The 19,663-nt window shown below is 57.7% G+C and overlaps 1 protein-coding gene across 1 annotated transcript in view; it reads left to right on the top strand.

Moving 5' to 3' along the window:
* ADGRD1 (adhesion G protein-coupled receptor D1) overlaps positions 1-19,663 on the top strand; it is a 122,332-nt gene that overhangs the window by 1,974 nt on the left and 100,695 nt on the right. Inside the window, exons 3-8 of the mRNA XM_025045495.1 lie at positions 4,075-4,158; positions 5,912-6,007; positions 7,578-7,700; positions 14,408-14,587; positions 15,682-15,936; positions 19,350-19,414. Coding sequence (XP_024901263.1) covers positions 4,075-4,158; positions 5,912-6,007; positions 7,578-7,700; positions 14,408-14,587; positions 15,682-15,936; positions 19,350-19,414 — 803 coding nt within the window. The remainder of the gene's footprint in view (positions 1-4,074; positions 4,159-5,911; positions 6,008-7,577; positions 7,701-14,407; positions 14,588-15,681; positions 15,937-19,349; positions 19,415-19,663) is intronic.

The following is a 19,663-nucleotide window of genomic DNA, read 5'->3' as shown; positions in this document are numbered from 1 at the left end:
ACTTTTCAAACCTTTTATTTCCTCTCTTCCTCCTTCTTCCTTCCTTTACAGAATAACAAGGAAGCGTAGGGCGGTGAACCCCACTGCACTTGGGGAGAATCCGAGTGCTCCCCCATCCTTCACCTGCGTCTTCTCTTCCTGCGTCTTGGACTCTGCTCGCCCCCCTTCCTCCGGCATCTCGCCGCCCTCTGGAGGCCCCCTGCGCTTCTGCTCAGGGTCAGGCGCAGGGTCCCCCACCCCCACTCCCGCGGCTCCCCGAGAAGCATCTGCTCAGGACCCGCAAACGGGCAGTGGTGCCTCATCTCGAGGGGTGCGGGGCGGGCTGGGGGCTCCTGTGGGAGCCCGTGTGGACGTCGCACAGCCACTCAGCGCAGAGCCCTAGCTCCTACTCGCCGGCCACGTGTTTTTCAGAGTTTTTTGCCACTGATAACACAGTGCCACCGCTCGGGGACTCACAGTTCGGAGGGAGTTGGGGGAGACGGACGTGGGAAGGCCGCTGGAGTCGACAGCGGGGTCGGCACCGTGATGGAGGGGTGCTGGGGTGTCGGGCGAGCCCAGCTTCCAGGTCTCCATCTCTACCGTGTAGACAGGTGTTTGGTTTGGTAAATAAGAGAAACAACTTCCGGTCGTTCTGAGGCTTCGTGTCGTCTGTGTTGACCTGTGACCGTGCGCTGTCCCCCCAGAGACACCGCAGCGACTGTGGTGGAGAGGACACCGGGGCCCAGCTTGCCGCCTCCCACACACTCGTGGACAGAGGGGAGGCCCCGCCAGGGGACCGGGACGCACCCACCTCGGCCCTGGCCGCTGGCTGCCCGACGCCTGGCTCCACGCCCACGACAATGCCACGGCATTGGGCCGGACGGCGGCCGCAGTCCTGATGGGCTGCCCCTCTCGCCGTGGCCCTGGGACCCCGTGGCGTGTCACCTGGGGTGACACCAGCCGCGGTCCCGACGAGTCTGTGCCCGTGCCTTCTGGGCTGGTGACTGTGGCCGCCGGCCCCAGGCGTAATGCAGTCCGCGGCCCCTCCTCATTTCCTTCCCGTCTGCTGGGCTCACTCGGTGTGGCTAGTCACAGACACCCGGGCACTCAGGGGATCTGAGGGGCAGTGACCTGGAGAGCAGGCGCTGGGGCGATCTCAGCCACCCTTTCTGTCACTGGCTCCGATGGGCGCTGGCCAGCTCGGGGACGAGCCTTTCTGTGTGGACGAGGCACCCTCCGTTTGCTCGCTCAGCCCTGCAGATGAACCCCAGACACTGAGGTGGAGCGTCTCAGTTTTCATCCGAAAACTTCACGTGGGCGTTGCCTGTGGGTTATCCTAATCCTAAACAAGTCCTCCGATACTTTAAAAATCAGTGACGGTGCAAACGTCCACGCAGAACGCAAACGTAATGAAACGACGGCCCCTTCTGACCCCTGACGCCCGGTCCCTCCATTTCCTCGGCCCCCCAACACTGCCGCCGGTCTGGGGCGTCCACGCCAACATCTCTCTCTCTTCCTTTCTCGTCTTTGCCCGCCCCCGCCCAAACAGCTGTATTTTCCACAAAGAGTTCAGAGTACCTTTTTTTCTCACCTTGATCTTTTTAAACGTCACGATCCCACCCAGAGACCGCTGCATCTACCAGCACGTGTGCATCGGCCGCATCGTTCGTCCAAGCCCCCGCCCGTCCGTGGGGCAGGTGCTTGTACGTGTTCACCCAGCCTCCTGTCAGTGAGCGTTTACGCTGTTGGCAGGTTCCTGATGCTACATATAAAAAAAAAACAAAACCCTTCCTCACACAAATGTCTTGATCATGTGCGCGAGTGTATCTCTAGAACAAAGTCCTGGGAGCGGAGTTCCTCCATCGAAGGGAACGTGCGCCTGAAGTTTGGGTAGAAGTTGCCATACTGCTCCCTAGAAAGGCCGTCCCGATCTAACTGCCGCCAAAAAGCGGAGAATTTGCCGGCTCGTGTATCTAACGTTTCGTTCGCCGGTCTGACAGGCAGACTGCGATCGGCTAGCTCGTCGTGCTTTTAACACGCTTTCTAAAATGACGAGGAAAGTCAAACATCTTTTCAGGTGTTTAAAACATAATTCGCATTTCTTTTTCTTTGAACTGTCTGTCCGTGGACGTCCTCTGCCCTAGTGTTCTGTCGGTTTAAATTTCCTCAATAATAGGAGTTTTATTAATCTAATAAATGTAGCACCTCTAAAAAGGGATCAGTACATTTGCATCCTACATGTTATATCAACATCATTCCCCAGTTCGATTGAGCTTGCTTTGTTTTTCTGCACAGACGTTTAAAAAATTCATGTAGTCAGATTTACAGCCTGTTTTCCTCAGAAGCTTTTCCGCTTTGTTGCATTTAATTTTCTCTCCATGAGAGGTCGTCCTCGTTTAAAGAGGTAGGGGTCTTATTGTTTTTTGAGATCGCTAACCGGTTCAAATAACTTTTGTCGAGTAACATTTTCCCTCGGGTTTGAAATGCCACCTTTTCCATAGACCGCATTTTCTCGTGGGCTTGGGGGCATTTAGGGGTATTTCCCCCTGACCTGTCTGCCTGCGTGTGTCACCAAACCTTCTTCATCGTTGCGGCTTCACACCTGCTCGCTGGTCTGAGTCTCCCGCCGGATTTTCCTTACTCCTTCTTCTTCTTTATTTACTTTTCTATAGATGCTCCACAGTCAGCTTTCGCCCTCGCGGTAAACTCAGCATTTTTACAACCAATTTCCTGATATTTATGGATAAATTACAGTACAGTTAGTATTTCACGTTTTTGAGTGTCTTTTGCAAGAATAGGTTAAGTCCTTCATTTCCTCGAGGGTTCTTATGTTTCTCAGTATTATTCTTTTCTTCTTAAGAATTTTGTACAGTTCTCATTCTTTTGTTCTCGAATGTGCTTTCTTTATTAGATAAATTTATCAAAGAGAACTTTTCTTGGTGTTTTTTTGAGCATTACTATTCGAATGCAGGGAAGCAGCTGACATTTGCATATTCAATCCGTCTCAGCCTCCTCACTAAATTCTCTCGACGTCTGTAACGGTTTTTTCACTTACCAAATTCTTTTCTTATTTGTAATGGTTTTTTTATTTTCATTACCAAGCACACATCATTTGAAAATAATGATCATATTATCTTCTCTTTAAAAATTTTTATTACGACGAATAGCACAGAGATTACTTTATCAGTGCTCAGTGTTCTGTGATCTGGCAGACATTTAGGGCAGCCGATTATTGTTTAGTCATCTGGACCTTCATGTGCGTCCCGGGAGCTCGTCACAGAGAACTGACCCAGAGGAGCTACAGAGAGGGGCTGAGTAGGGGACGCTGCGGCCCCCCAGGGGACCATTACCCAAACCCGTTAGGAAGGCTGGATAGCAGTAAATAAATGAGATAACACACATGGCATCCGGTGAGAAGAACACACTGGAAAGGAACATATCTGCACAAAATTACGTCTACTTAACGCGCGAGGATCCCCTGGGAGATTGTGAAAGGATTAATGTTCAGTGTGCAGGGAACGGAGAGGGAAGAGGCCACATCGAGAGAGGCCGGATGGGAACGTCGCTTCTGAAACTAGCCGCCGGTGGTCGCCCAGGAAGCTTCTTATTCCTCGTCCCTCCAAGTCGGCTAGGAACAGGTTGCGTTCGGACGACACGTGGTCTGCCTGCCTCTGGCACAGGATCGGTGCTGGTTACCCGCTCTGCTTTTCAACCTTCTTCCTTTCCCTCGTCCGATGGCATCAGGCATTTCTTCCAAACGATATTAAACAGTGATGTGATGATGATATTCATTCACATGCGTCTCTTTCCCGACGCTAATGGGTCCAGTGTTGTTCCATTAAGCGTGTTGGCTTTATTTTCTTTGGTTAAGAGGTATCTGTCTGTCCCTATTTATCATGTTTTGTTCTATTAAGGAAATAGTCATTGATTTTTAATTTCTTAAGATGTAAAAAAAAAACCCCGGGAGAGTGTCCTGAAGTGATTTAGATGCCCTTTGGCGTGTCCCGTGGTCACCTCGCGAGGCAGGTGGCGAGTGTCCTCTGTGCTCAGTGCTCTCCCCGCTTCTGGTGACTTAATGGCCTTACTCTCCCCCAGGCTTTGAGGTCTTGGCCTCTGCTTCCCATTACTGGCCGCTGGAGCACGTGGACGGGATCCATGAACTACAAGAAACAGCTGGAGGTGAGCGCCCCCGAGGACACGGGGTGGGGGGCTCGGGGGTCAGGGCCACCGGGAGAGACAGCAAACAGCATCGACTTCGAAGGCACGACGGTGGCGGCCAACACACACCCGACCATTGCCGTGCCAAAGTATCTTGCGAGAACTTTTTCACATTTTTATGATTGAAGGACAGGACTCACGATTCAAAACATTATTAAAATGGGCGCTTCCCCCAACGACCTGAAAACGGAAGCTGCTGTCTTAAGCGTTATGCTCTAGATGACGGATCAGTCCGTGCGTGGGCCGGAGGTGGGTGAGTTCTCTGGGGAGGCAGCTCTGGCACCGGCTACGTGCCTGCCCGAACGGCACCCGGTGCCGAAGGTTGGGCCAACTCAGACGAACTCGCCTGTTTGTGGGTCATGGTCTCACCGAACAAAGGTGTCCCGATTGTGTCTATACTGGTCTTTTTTTTTTCTAAACCCCATATACTTCCGATTACTAGGCTTTCCACACCAGCACGTCGGTATTTGACGTACTCCGGTGACTTCAGGCGCTGCCATAAATTGCCGCCGAAAGTTCTAAAACGTTTCCCTTAAAAATCTGCAAATCGAGAAGTGTCACAGATGAGGGCCACACTCCTGGCGTCCTCGGAGTAGAGGCAGTGAAGGCATGAGGTGGCGGGGGCGGCCGCAGCGAGACACCGCCCCACAGCGCCCCCAGACAGCAGGCCCGTGCTTCGTCCCCGTGACATTTATTGCGTGACTCGCTTCGGTTAAGATAAGCCGTTCCCCTTGTTACAATCTAATTTTCTTTTCTCGGGGCCTTTATTTCAAAGCCTTCGAAGAGAGAGCCTTCTCCAAGTGGAAATGCATTATGAAAGTGGCTTATTGTTTAGGATGCAGAAACTAAAATTTTAAGAGTTATTTCACACGAGAGCTCAAATAACCACCAGTCTATGTCCCTACCCACCTCCTCAACTCAGCTCATTGCCGTGGTCCAATCAGTAACTCGTGGTGTTGGTAAACCCTTACCTGTGAAAGATTCTTCCAACAAGGTGGTGTGATTACTCAGACACAGTTACACTGTGCTTAAATTTTGTTAAATTTACCGGAAATTAATCTCCCGTAAAAGCCTTAGGTATATCGGTGCCCGCCCCGAAGCTCTCACATGATGGAGCGTCCACTGGCTTTTGTATCGCGGCCATTCCTTGTGGCCATAGCGCTGTGCCGGCTGATTTCCGTTTGATTACGGGCTTAAGACAAAATAACAATAACAAAGAACAGAGTGCGTGAGCACACTTTGCTTCTGGGGACCGCTGAATGGCTTTGGAAAGCGTTTCACGGACATGCGGCTCTGTTATGTGTTGTTGGATCCTCTGTCGTTTGTCCATTTGTCATAATAGTCGTTTTCATGCTGTGTTTCTGATTTATCGGTTCTTGTGACATCACCACCGTTAGTTAATCCACTCGTTATGGGTGTCCTACGGCCGAGTTCCATCTCATATCTCTCAACCAAGTGTCCGAGTGGGAGTCGGAGCCAGCAAATGGGAACCAAAGTTTGTGGCCCAATTCAGCGGCCACCACACCGAAGCTCCGGGAGCAAACGGGGACAGGGGAGTTAGTCCTGCCGTCGGCCGAATGGACGAGGGTGGGAGGGAGCGGGGCTCGGAGACGGGACCCACACGGGCGGCCCGCGTCGCGTTGAGAGATATGTTGGCCGCGTTTGTTTTTCGTGTCACTCATTTGTTGCTTTTTTTTGTTGCTGTTTCTCCCAGCGTTACGAACCCACAACCTCACTGTGCTCCCTTCCCGTAACTCTGCCTTTGTGTCTGCCAATGACTCTGCCTACTCCAATCTGTCTGCAACCGTAGGTGAGCACGTGTCTCCTTCCGTCCCACCTTCTGTCGCGTTGGGGTCTGCGGTGAATGTGAAGGCCGGTTCGAGCTGGTTCTGTGTGAGTTCGCTGAGTCTCGGCTGGCAAACGCACACATCCCCCAGGCAAGAGCAGCAGACCCGGGGTCTCAAAAATAACTGCCTGGGGCAAGGTCTGAAGGGTGCATCAGAGGCGCCTAGAAGCTTCCACGTGACCAGGCTCTTGCAAACCAGCTGGTTGTTTTCAGAACAAAACTGACATAAGATGAGAGATTGTCTAATAATAGAAATTGTTTGGATTTTAAATGGATTCTATTCTTTGGGGGAGGAAAGGCATGCCCTCTTAATGGAAAGTTAAAGTTGATTTTAAAATACCTCATAAAAATGTTGGTCTCTCACAGGCATTAACATCAGCATTCTTCTGTAGCTAGAATTTTTTTTTTAATCATTAGAAGCTGTTTCATAAAACACACACCCACAAGAGTCATGGTTAAATTATTATCTTATTTAATAACCTCCAGAGCCCATATGTTTTACATTTTTCCTGCATAGCTCAAAGCAAAATCATAACGGCGACGGTGGCATCTGTCTGACCAGGACAGAAAGTCGGTCCAGATGGTCTAGGTGTCAGCTCATGATCTCTTTTCAACATACGACTGATTGTTCTTTCAGCTGTGAGGTGTCCGGCTTCCAAAATTAATTTTGCCCATCAGGCTGGTCTAGGAGGTTGTCCAGCCCAGTCCAATGATGTAATTCTAGGCGCCCATCTAGGCAAATGCCCGTGGGGCAAAGGAGGTATCGAGGTGACTTTGACCCCATTAACGAGAAACGCCTGACGGCTCTCGGTTTTATTGTCTCTCACTTACCGAGTCTGTAAACCATTTACGAGAGTCTCACACCATCAGAGACGGTCGCAGTGGGAAAGAGACAGAACAAGATGATGACAGAGAAGTGCCAGGGCTCAGAGCCGCGGGGTCTTGCAGGTGGCAGGCTCTTTTGGGACGATTTGAAATGCGACTCTGGGTTTTCCTCCTGGAGTTTGAAAATGGGTTCTTTACAAACCATGGATTCCCACGTTTAGGGTCAGGGGCTCTCAGTTAGAACTCGGAAAGAGAGAGGGGGTTCAGGTGTGGTTTTGCGGTCACAGTCACGTCTGAGAGTTTCACCTGGCGAGTTCAGTGTGCAGGCGGCCGTGGGAAGGGCTCAGGACACTGTCGATGGAATTAAAGCTTAGGCATTATATAGTATATAAATATTACAATCATAACGTCCTTATAGTATCATAAGTATCACGTACCAATATAATATTAGTAAATATGATAGATATGCATAGACCTTGATCGATTCTTTAATAGTCACGTCAACTTACAAATTACTTATAATTTACTTATTAATGACTGTGTATTAAGGAAGGCTAATATCAGTATTACATTATGCATGATATCAGAGATCTTTAGTCGTACGTGCGGACGGTATGATGTACTCATTGTGTAAACTGCACGTCTGACGCGCCTTTACGCTGCCGATGTCATGAGACTAACGGATGGTGCTGCCAACCTTCTCACGCAGATCTCGTGGAGGGCAAGGTCAACAAGGGCATTTATCTCAAGGAGGAGAAAGATGTCATGCTTCTCTACTACGGCAGGTACCAGACGTCTTGCATCAACAACCCGGCCCGGTGCGGCCCCGAAGGTGAGCATGTGGCCCCCGTGGCCGTTTCTTTACGCTTCGTTGGTTGTCAGGTAGCGTCTGCTCCTCTGGGCGGTGGCAGATGTGACCGCGCGTTCTCGTCCGTTGCAGAATTCGTGAGAAGCGTCACGTACGGGCTGGAGGCGGGTGGAGGATGGGGCGCAGGCACCTGGAATTCTAACAGGAGACCCGTCTTAGAGTAAAATTCATCTTACAGCGAGATCGAAGCATTTAATTGTGCAGAGAGATAGAAAAAGACCCTCCATAAAAAACATGCAGCGGTGTCCGGGGGCGTTTGGGGGTGAGCCGGCCGCGTGGCTCACGCTTGAGACCGGGGTGTTGACGGCGGGCCTGGCCGGGGCGTGCGGAGAGAGCCGGCTGGGATTCAAACACAGGTCGCAGGCCCGAGATTCAAACACGGCCATGGACACAAGGCCTGTGTGGGAAAGGGTGACGGGAGCCGGCCCTCCCTGCTCCCCTGCGAGGAGCGACCTGCTGTTGTGCGCACCTGAGCCCGAGACAGGGGACATCCGGGCGACAGGTCCCCGCCTCTGGAAGCTGTTCTCTGCCGAGCCTTCGAGCCCGTTACCCGAGGCAAAAGGGAAACCTGTCTCCGGGGAAGGGTGTAGCGTGGGCCTCCCTGGAAGCTCTCGCGCTGTTGGGACATCCGAGGGCCTCGCCGAGACTGTCACGTGCACGGCTCCGGGACGCGCAGACGGATGGACACACGGACGGCTCTCCAGCGAAGACAGGAAAAGCTCGACAGGGCGAAAACACGTGGAGGGCGCGCTTCGGATTCTGCAGAACCCAGAGTTTGAGGGGTGGTTCCGCGGGCGGCCTCCGAGAGAAAAAGGCCGTTCGATGCCCGGCCGTTCTCGAAGGTTCACCCGAGGACACACCGTCCGTGTTCCTCAAATCCCAAGGCCGTCTCCTGCAACCCCCAGGACCAGCGAGCGCACAGAGCAGGAAGGGCCCTTCCCGGAATGTTCTAGCACCTCCTTCCACCCGGTGCCCGCACGCCTGGAGGGCTCACCTCCATGTTACTTTGGCAGGTGGGGTTCCAGAGTGGGCGACTTCCTGCACCTGTGCCTGTCGCCCCCTGCACAGTCCCTGTCCCCAGGCCACGGTCGGTGATGGCCCGTTGGTCATCTGCTTTCCTCCCTTGGCCGTTGGGTCTGTGAGGGTGGGACCGCGTCTGCCGTGGCCGCCGCTGTGTTTTCAGGGATGAAAATCAGCACCGTAGATGCCTAGTTTGTATTTCCTGAACAGACACATCGGATCTATCTTCCTGAGGCTTCCGTCCCTTCGAACACGGCCCGTCACCTGCTTGATGAACGGCCGCTTGGTTCTCGCCAGCGACCGCTGCTCACCGTTTCATCTTCGTGCCCCCCGCCCCCCGCTCCCCCGGCCACGACTCGAGAGGTCGTTTCTGATCTGGACTAAATTCTGTCTCAAGTGACTTCCACCCTCCGCTTCTGAGTCTAGTTCAACCCGAACCGTGGGGACCCCAGGAAAGACCGTCTTCCCGTGTTACCCCTCAGCGCTCCCCCCACCCCCGGGACGTCCTCCGCTTATGGACGCCTAGAAGGCCGCTGAGGCTCTGCACCCCGCCTGAAAATCTCAGCATTTGTTTCTCCTTCTTCTCAGCTTTGAGATGGCTTTCCCCCTTTGCTCGGGTCACTAAATTTAAAAAACTATTGACAAAATGCCAAACTATTTGCAGGATAGAGTTTCAGGAAAGAAGCTTCTAGAGGGGGCTGGCGGATAGGACCTGGGCCTGGATCCAGCCTGTCTTCCTCAGACGCCCTGGGGCTATGTATGGGGACACCAGCACTCCTGGTGGAGCAGGTGGCCTCAGGAGAAGTGTTCACTGGGCACCCGCACTTGACAGGCGGGGACACCGAGGTCCCGTAGGGGCAGAGACGTGCCTACAGCCACATGTCCCAGCGCCGTTCACAGGCTGCGGGTGGCGGGGTCAGCTGCAGGGAGCGTTAAAAACAGACATTCCCAGGCTGCAGCCCGGTCCTGCTGAGCCAGCACCTCCGTGGGCGGGCCTGGGAATGAGTATTTTAGCCAGGGCTCCAGGCGATCCACAGGGACCGTGTCTCAGAACGTGCCCAGGCTGACTCGGTCCCGCCAGGTTCTCGGTGGCATCACGATGACGCTCTCTGTCTTCGTACTTCCACTGGGTTTCCGTGGGACGATTGGGTCTGAATGGCCTCCCTCGCCGTGTTCCCAGAAACAGCCTCTCACAGGCTCTAAATATTTTTTTTAAACAATTATCCAGCTCCTACTCAAGAGCACACTTCGTTTTAAAACTCCGCAGTTCCGACCGCTCTTAACAAATCAGAAAATCCGCAGTGTTCCCCGCCCACCTGGCAGCCGACGGTTGGAGTCGGGTGACAGTCCCCTCTGGGCAGGTGCGTGGTGTCCACGTTCCGTCTGTCGCCGACACCCCGAGGTCCCCCTTGCGGAGACGAGGGTGGCACCGCTCCCCAGGCTGGAGAGAAATGGGGGCCTGGAGGGGCCTGGCCGGACGACCCCCCGACTCCGCCCGGCGACTTCTCACTGTGTCAGAGGACACACGTGCTGCCCTGTGGTGACGGGTCACAGCGGCCACGGGACGCGTGCACGGACGCACAAGCGCGCACCCCCTCCCGGCTGAGTCGGTGGCCCGTCCCCCCGGCCCCCGGCCACGGCGGCCTCACCAGCCCACGTCCCGCCTCTCTGTGCCCGTCCGTGCCGCGTCTGTCCTTCCCCCAAACCGACGTCAGGTTGGCTCCTGACGGTCCTGCCCCAGAGTGCCACCGTCCCCTCCAGCTCCTGGTCCCAGGGTGACTCGCTTCAGGAGCCTCCCTCGGCCTTCGGGTTAGACAGTGCCCTGCAACGCACCTCGCGGCCTGTGTCTCCTTGATGCTCATCGTGGTTGTCACTGTAGACGCTTGTGTGTGACTGTTCGGTGTCCATCACCCTCCCCGCCACCCCCGTGCCCTGCGCAGACTGAGTCCCAGCGGCCCAGGGGCCTCAGGGTCTGTCAGCCTTTCTGTCCCCAGACCCTCGCTCATGCTGTCTGCTGTGTCGGCCACTAAGCAAGTATTTGTTGAACAAAGGAATGAATAAATGAATGAATGAGGGTGTCGCTACGGTGTCTGAATGCTAGTGTACCCCCTAAATTCCTAACTGAGACCTTACTCCAAGGCGGTGGCCTTCGGAGGTGGGTCCTCACGGGGTTGGGTTCTCGCGGGGTGGGGTTCGGCTTTTACGGGAAGTGGCGGAGGTCGCTTGTACGAAGCAGGGCTGTGGGAGCCCCTCGCCAGGGAGCCACCACCACTGGCACCCCCATCACGGACGTCCAGCTTCCGGATCCGGGAGAAGAAGCATCTGCTGCTGAAGCCCCCAGTCTGAGCGTTTGGTCACGGCCACCCGAGCCGATGACACAGGTGTCACGCAAGGCCGGGCCTCACTCGAGAGGGAACGTCGTGGCATTGGCTCCTGATGCCCTTCCAGAACGTTCCAGAGCCTGCTCTTCTGGCTCGGGGCAGGCGTCATGGAAAAGTGCTTCCAGGGAGCAGCCAGAGTCAACAGTGTGTGAATAAACACCCACCTTCCGATGGCATCGCTTTGCAGGTGGACGCACGTCGCACGGGCCGGAGCCGTGGACGCCTGTGGGCAGGGGAGAGGCAGGGTCTCCAATGCCCTGCACCCAAAGCGGGAGTGCGGGAGGGAGCAGGGAGCCACGCACCCCTCCCTGGGGGGGCCTCTGCGGGACGTCAGGGTCAGGAAGGGGATGCGTCCTCTGGTGACTGGCAAGTGTGAGCTAGAGGCCTCAGCACCAGGGACTCACCTGGACGAGGCTGAAGCAAGAAGGGAGTCGACTGGCTTGTGGAGCTGGATGGCTTCAGGTAAGGCTGCCACCAGCACCCGCTGCCACCAGCAGCCCGGACTCGGCAGCGCCCGTCCCGGCTCGCCTCGGCCTCCGCAGCTCTGCTGTGCTCGGTGAGGCCGTTCTCAGTGGGGCCGTCACGAAGCTGCAGCCACAGTGGCCTAGACCGGACTCATTTGGGCCCCGACGTGGCCTTCCTCACCACCGTCCCGGGCACCCCGAGATTGTCTGCCTGTCTCTGTCTCCAGCCGCACAGCCTGGACCTCCGCCACGCTGCTTAGAGCTGCCGGACAGTCGCTGACCGCCCTGGAGCTTGGCTCGAGTCACTTCTGCTGTCCCCTCTGCGCCAGGTCGGACAGAGCAGGTGGAGGGACTGGATGGGGAGGGGCGGGGCCATGCGTGAGAGCAGACAGGACAGGGACGTGGTGTCATCTCTGAAAACTCCGGGCGGCCTCAGCTGGGTGCAGGGGCCTGAGCGACTCCTCAGAAACCCCTGTGCATCGCTCTGGCCCTGTCCCCCTGCCCTCCGGGTGGGGTGCAGGGTCCGTCCACCTCGGCGCTGGTCACCGTGACCGAGCCAGCCCGGGGTGCGCGGCTGACCCCACAGAGGAGGACACGTGAGTGGGGAGGAAGCTTCTCCCAGGGAGCATGGCGGTGCTGCTCCCGGGCGGGGACTCTGGGTGCCAGGCCGGGACACCCCTGCAGAGCACCTTGCTCCCCGCACACCCACCCCCGTCCCACCCACCGCAGAGATACAGCCAGCGCGGTCTGGGCGGCAGGACGTGCTCACCGGGCCGGGCCTGTGGTGGGCGTCCCACCTGGAGTTCCCGGGGCTCTTCTCTGTCTAATTCAGTGGGCGGACCCCAAAATCCCGGTCTCCCAGGGAAGGGCACAGCACAGCGGGCACGGCGCAGCCTCCAGGGCCAGCCGCCTGGTCACCGCGCTCCCGCGCTCTGCCCTGAAACGTGGGGACCACTGCAGCACCTCCTTTACTGGGCTGTTGGGAGGTCGAGAGTTAATACATGTAAAATCCTCACGACGGCTGATCGTGCGTCCTCACGAGACGCCGCCCACCCGACTTCTTAAAACCAGACCGTGCTTTTCTGTCTGTTAAACGCATCACAAACACCCGCCCGCGCTCCCCGCCCCGGATTGCCTTGTGTCTTTTGCCTTTGCCGTGGCGAATTCTTTGCCCTGCGGGACTTTATAACGCGATGCGCTCCGATTCATGCTTCTTTTCTTGTGACATCTGGATGGTTGCTTTTTGCTGTTTTCCTTTTTCGCCTCGTTGAGAACGACTTTCCCTCCCCGTACTTTTCGGATGAGTTAGGATCTTGTGCTCCAAAGAAGAGAAACGCATCGAGTCGCCTCGTCGAGAGCGCGCGGATTCGTTTTCCTTCAGATCTTCCCTTTTCGTGGCGCCGATGTCCGGTGCGTGAAGCAAGCTCCCCGAAAACGCTGACGCAGGAAGCTCGTTCCACCTGTTACAACCTGACGACGGACGGTGCCGGTTCAGGACCCGCCGTGCCCCAGGGGGACGCGGTGACCTGCAGGCCGGGGACACCGGCGACCGAAAGCACCGTCTCCTTTGCCTTCTCTCGCCCGCCCCTAACTCCAGGCCGGACGCTTCATTTTTATTTTTCTTCCTGGACAGAAAGACATTCGGCCAAGACAAGATTGAATGAAAGAAATTTTCAAAAGCAGCAAAGTGTTTGGAAAAAAAAAAAATCCAGCCGGGAATTCGTTTCATAACCAAAATTTCACAATGCGCTGTGTTCGTTCTCCTGGGAGATTGGTTGGTTCTGGGGGAGGAGAGGCTCGGCGGGGGGCGGGGGGAGGTGCTGGGGACTCAGCACGTGGCCGACAGAAGTGGTGGGGACCCCGCCTTTGAGTCCCCAGCAGCCAGCTTTGCAGGAACAGCACAGCTGCCCTTTGAGTGACCTTCTGAAGTCCCACCCTCCCCCGTGGTGACCCACATCGCAGGGCCCTGGTGAGAAACGCGTGCTCCCAGGTACCCCCATGACTTGGGGTTCTCCTCTGAGCCTTTCTGAGGTCAAGAAAAGGAGGGACCCCTCCTTTTTTATTGTAATTTGTTTAGGTTCCTCTTATGTTTAAAAAGAAAACGGAGAAATTCTCAACCAGGGGTAGAAGATTATGTACATTTTATGTGCCTCCATGAATCACATTAGGGCTTTGAACCCCCCAAAGTATAATACAATATAATTGTCACAATTAATATTATCACAAGACATTTGAACAACCCGTAACAAATATGTTGATTCATAAGGCATGACAAGATGGTTGGTAGGCGCCCAAGTTTATAACGGACGACAAACGTCTTTGAATTTGGCGATTCTCTAAACCTGTCCATCCTCTCATCCGAAGACGAGGTCCAAAGTCTAAATTTGGTGCCATTTATATGAATTAGGTGCTGGGCAAATGGCCCTCACCTCTCTGCTCCCACCCCCGTCCCGGGCCTGAGTCGACCGGCTCTGTCCCTCGGCTGGCAGTGACCGGTCCCAGCCAGCTCTGTCCCTCGGCTGGCAGTGACTGGTCCCGGCTGTGAACGCCTCTGACTGGGACCCGTTCCAGTGGCATGTGATCTGAGACTCGGAAAAGGCCGGGGCGAGACCAGGGTTTGCGCACTCTATGAGGAGATGATTCATTTCAGAGACGCCGTCTCTAGAATGAGGAAAAAAATGCTGTTTTCGATGAAATTTAAAACGGAAATGAAAGAGCAGGGAGACCTCCGTGGGGGCCCCCCCCCCCGCAGCCGCTGGCCGAGGCCCCGCCCTCCGGTGACGGCCAGCACCTTGCCTTTCCCCAGGGGTCACCTTCTCCTTCTTCTGGAAGACGCAAGGCGAGCAGGCCAGGCCCAGCCCCTCCGCCTACGGTGGACAGGTCATTTCCGACGGGTTCAAGATCTGCTCCAGCGGCGGCAAGGGCTCGGTGGAGCTGTACACGCGGGACAACTCCATGACGTGGGAGGCCACCTTCAGCCCGCCAGGTGAGGGCACCAGGATCCCCGGGAGAGGCGGGTGGGGGTGGGGGGCTAGTGGGCCTGACAGCAGGAGCCCGTGGCCCTGCGGCCTCCTGGCTTTGAGCCCCTTTCCTTGTGGGGCTGCGCGGGAAGGCTTCCTGGAGGCGGTGAGGAGGCGGCCTCCACGCGGTCCCCTGACCACGAACGGACTGCGTGTCTGCGTGAGGCCACTCTGCACACGGGCCTGGGTTTCTGCATCTGCAGTGAGGACAGGCACAGTGTCACGGCACAGTCGGGGGTCACAGGCACACTGCCTGGGGCTTACCCGTGGCGGTGGCTCCTCCTCCGGCCCCGCCCCCACCGGTCCAGCAGGGGCAGTGATTACAGTGCCCGTGGGAGCGGGAGAGCTTTGGGGACGGGAGGCTGAGATCTGGGGAGGAAGGCGGAGAGGAGGCAGGGACGGGGGACTCGGAGGTGTGTCGGGTGGTGCGAGGGGCCGGGAAGGGAAGCCCGGGGTGGGGTAGCAGAGCGAGGACCAGGGGTGCTTTCCTCCGGCGGGACATGACGGAGTTCGGGGGTTCCCTTCGTGGCCCGTTGGAAGGTGCCGTGTGCCTGTCACAGCCACGGGCTGCGGAGCCAGTGGCCCGGGCTCTCCCCGCTCGTGCCTCAGTTTCCTCGTTCGTAACACGAGCCCGATGACAGGGTCGCGTCCCGGGTGACTGAGACTTAAAGGACTGAATATGCGTGAGACCCAGAAGACAGGACCCGTGAGCACTTGTCCCGTGGGTGCCGCGCTCCAGGTCAAGCTCGTACTGCCCCCCGGAAAAGTGGAGCGAACCCAGCGAACATCCACTCTGAGCGAATCTGGCACGTTGGTCCCCCGACCCGCAGGGCCAGACCCAACCCCTAACTCCCAGAGCCGCTTCTGGAATTTGGGGGGTAGGAGGGGGTCTCCTCCCTGTGCCCCGCGGTCCTGAAGAAAGCTAGATCCGTGTCACAACCAATCTCAGGACTCACGACAGGCGACGGGGACCCACGGGCTTACGGCAGAGGGGCGTGCGCTGGAGCCGGAACGCAGCGCGCCTCCCGCCTGCTCAGGCCGCCCGTCTCGCTCTCCGCAGGTCCCTACTGGACGCATGTCCTGTTCACATGGAAGTCCAAGGAGGGCCTGAAAGTCTACGTGAATGGCACCCTCAGCACCGCGGACCCCAGCGGCAAAGTGTCCCACGCCTACGGGGAGCCCGAGGCCAGCCTCGTGATCGGGTCTGAGCAGGGCCAGGCCGGGCGCTACGAGAACAGGGCCTTCGACGAGTTCATCATCTGGGAGCGAGCTCTGACGCCGGACGAGGTCGCCATGTACTTCACGGCGGCCGTCGGTCAGTGAGGGGCGAGGGCGGGGGCTGGCGCCTGTTCCCGGGGGCACCTGAGCATCCAGACCCCTCCCAGCTTCACCCCTGCCCCCGGGGCAGTGGCCAGCACCACGGGTGTGGCAGGCGTCCTGCTGCACCTCGTAAACACAGTGGTTCTTCCAGAAAACCTATTCCCTGGTGGACGATTATAGAAAGCTCTGGGGGCAAACGTTCAGGGCCATTAGTGATGCCAGATTCACTGGCGGGCCCTCGGGGCGCCCCGGGGTGGCCCCTGCGGCTCAGCACAGGGCGATTGTCTGGATCAGGGACCTGAGGGCCAGGTGGGCCCGGGTTCAAGGCTTCACTCAGCCACGGTGCTCCGTGGCACCTGGAAGTCACGTGTGCTTTCACCGAGGGAGAACGCACGTGATGTCCGCCCCCGGCCCTGCGAAGTGTGCCGGCCACTGGCCCTTACGATGGCCACGCCATTGTGCCACGGTCACCATCCCGTCCCAGAGGGCGGCCCTGCCCCGTGTCCCCGCCCCGAGCAGTGTTCACTTTCCATGTCCGCGGGCTCGTGGTTCTGGGAACGCCATGCAGATGGGACCGCGTGGAACGAGGCCTTCTGCGCCTCGATCCCTCCAAACGAGTTTTCTCCTCCACGGTGATGAGGACGGAGCCGCCCACGCGGTGGGGGGCGGGGGGTGGGGAAGGGCAGGCCACAGGGCGTGAGCCGCGCCCCCGATGCATCTTAGCCGCTTTTGACACCCATTTATCTCCTCCCCACGTTCATTTCCATTCGCGAGTGAACGATCTGTTTTTACACTTTTACATGACATGATCTGCCAAAACGCAGCAGTCACCTAAACGATCGTTGGGTGTCTGCTGGGCTGACACCCAGAGCAACAGGGGGTTCGGGACGGGGTGAAAGGCCGCGTCCAGGTCCCGGCCCGCACGCCCCGGGTTGACGCGGAGCCGCTCGGCTGCTGGGACCCTGCTGACCGTGTGACAGAAAACCCAATGCAATGACTCAAGCCAAGAAGGGAATTTGTAAACCTCACATCATCAAAACAGCGGGAGGCTCTGCGAGAACCGGTTTGGTCCAGCCGCTCAGATGCCCCGGCCAGGAATCTCTCTGCTTTGGACCCTGCCCTCGGCTTTCTTGTGGTGACTGCCACATCCTCCGGGGTCATGTCCTCGTCCTCCCACGCCCTCTGCAGAAAGCAAGGAGCTGCTGTTTTCTGTCACCCGCTGCAGCAGTGCTGGCTGTGACCTGTCACTCCGTCTCAGCCAGAAGGCCAAGAAGCGACCGGCCGTGATACGTCATGTGTTTCCCAGGTGCCAGTTTCTGCGGCCGAGGGTGTGGACTCTGCTGAGAGCCTGGCTCCCAGTCCACCCCGACGTGGCCGTGGGGTCAGCCTCGCTGGAGACACGTGGGGGACGAGCGGGGTGCTGGTCTCAGAAGCGTGGGGGACAGAAGCACAGGGGACAGACTCGTGGGGACAGACGTGGGGACGGCTGCCGTGCATGCGAAACCAGCCGTGTCCAGCATGGACTTTGACGACTCCATCTTTTGCCGAGAAAATGAAATCCATCCCCTTTCAGAGAAGTGACACAGGACAGACTATGTGTCCTTTAGGAGCAAAGCGAGTATCAGTCCGCTGTGTCTCATCGTCCGGAGTCAGAGATCCGTCACTGCGCGGTGACCGAGATGCCGCTGCCTACGGAAAGCCGCCTGACAGTTTACTTCAGCAACGCTGGAAGGAGGTTCGCTGCTTCTGGTTCTGGTCACCGTCAGAGGACCTGTCACCGGGACAGCTCTGGGCGTGGGGACCCCCACATGGGCAGCATTTGGGGAGGGTGCTGCGCCTCCCCCCCGCCCGTGGGAAGGGGGCGTCTGGTTCCATGAGGACCGAGGACACTGCTAGCAGGCAGGGTCCCTGGGACCCCACGCCGTCGAGCCAGCCCTGCGCCTGTCGGATCCCGTGCCGTATGGGGGTCTCTCCGAAGGCAGGGCGCATGGTGAGAAGCACGTGGAGAAGTGACCAGGGGAGACCACGTGCCACCGCCCGGGCTGCCGGCTCAGGGTGGCCATGCTCGGATGGACAGCTGGGGCTGAGGCTGGCCTCGCCTGCTCTCGGGCCAGGCCAGGCCCAGTGAGGCCGTGTCCAGGGGACGAGGCTGACCTGCCCGTACGTGGAGCTGTCCAGGTGGGCGACCTTTTCCGACTCAGTCCAGGTGGAGTGCTGTCACCTGTCACCTGCCGGGTTCGTGGTGCCACGGACGGCCGCTCCTGCAAACACCAGGGCAGCAGAGGCCGCTCAGGGTCGCAGGGCCGGCGAGCATCTCTCCCTGCACGCTGGAGACGCGCCCACTCAGCCACACACTCATGCGACGAGTCCCCAGGCGGGACTGACTGGGGACAGGGCGCGATCTCACATATGGCCTGCCTCATGGGGTCATCGATTATGGGGAGGGCGGGATCGCCAGACACCTGTTTGCTGTCCTCGACTTCACTGGGTGGACTCACGTGAGTTAGCCGTGAAGCGGACCCACTGCTCTGTGGGTCCTTGGCCCTCGAGGGATGGATGTCACTCTCACTCGAAGAACGGTCTTTCGGCGTGTCCCCCAGCGTCACACCGTCTGCCCCCTCCAGCTGGCTACCCAGCCCCACCCAGCCCGAGGGGTCGGTTCCTCCTGGAGCTGATTAGAAGTGATGGGGTCATTTCCTCGGTGACCGCGGCAGCCCCAGGGACGGCCCAGGACGAGGGGCAGCACTAGTTACGCCCGTGTTCGCATCCGGGAACAGCACGCAGCAGCCGGTGGCCAACGGGCCGGGAGCCGCCGGTCGTGGCTTCATCTCCAGTCTCGATGTCTTCACTGTTTGTAATTATTTATAATTAACCAAATTACCCATAATTGACGGTTTGTAAATATCCGTAATTAACCAAGCGGAGTCTTGAAGAAGAAGAGAACTGGATCCGCGGGGGGAGGGGCTCGAGGGCCCCCCCCTTACTGGGGCCTTGCGCCGCCCACCTGCGGGGCAGGTCTGCTGCGTGAGCTGCTCGCCCCTGATGAGCGGCTTTTATCTGTTTCGATCTCTCGCCAGTACAGACGCACCTGAAGTCTGTTCCTTTGGGGTCTTTATTTATGTGAGATCCGCGAAAGCGTGCGTAAACCGTCTGTCTGCACGGCGCCGCGCATGAAGGTGCTCGGAAGCCGTCGAGGGGCCCATGGAAGGACGATTGGACCCGGGCCCATGGCACCTGTCCGTCACGCGATTCGTTAGCCCTCTGCCTTTCCAGAACCGTTCCTGCTCAGAACGCCTCCGGGCTCTGACTGGTGTCCGAAGCCCGCAGGGCTCTGAGCAAGGACAGACTCCCTTAGGGCGACGGGGTTGCTGCGTTCGGCCTTCATCAAGCGTTGTTGATTTTTTCCAGGAAAGCATGTTCTGTTGTCTTCGACGCCGCCGAGCCTCTCCCTGACGCCCACCGCCGGCTCCCCGGTGAGCAGACGCACGTGTCTTTTGCCCCTGTATGTTGATGTCTTTGTGCCCGGGCTCAAAGCCAGGCCCGTTGGCGTCCCAGCCGACGGTCCGGCTGTCCTGAGGGCAGTGTCGTGTCCGGGGGAGAAGCTGGCGCTGAGTGACTGCGTTAAAGCTCTCGCTCCGGCAGCCGGTGGTAGCCGCGGTGCTGAGGCGTAAACACAATGGCACAGAGGGGGCTCCTGGGGCCGGGGGGCGGGGGGCGGGCTG

The sequence above is a fragment of the Pteropus alecto genome, unplaced genomic scaffold (genome assembly GCF_000325575.1).
Source record: "Pteropus alecto unplaced genomic scaffold, ASM32557v1 scaffold213, whole genome shotgun sequence".
Lineage (NCBI taxonomy): Eukaryota > Metazoa > Chordata > Mammalia > Chiroptera > Pteropodidae > Pteropus > Pteropus alecto.
This window is presented reverse-complemented; position numbering and strand designations above follow the sequence as displayed.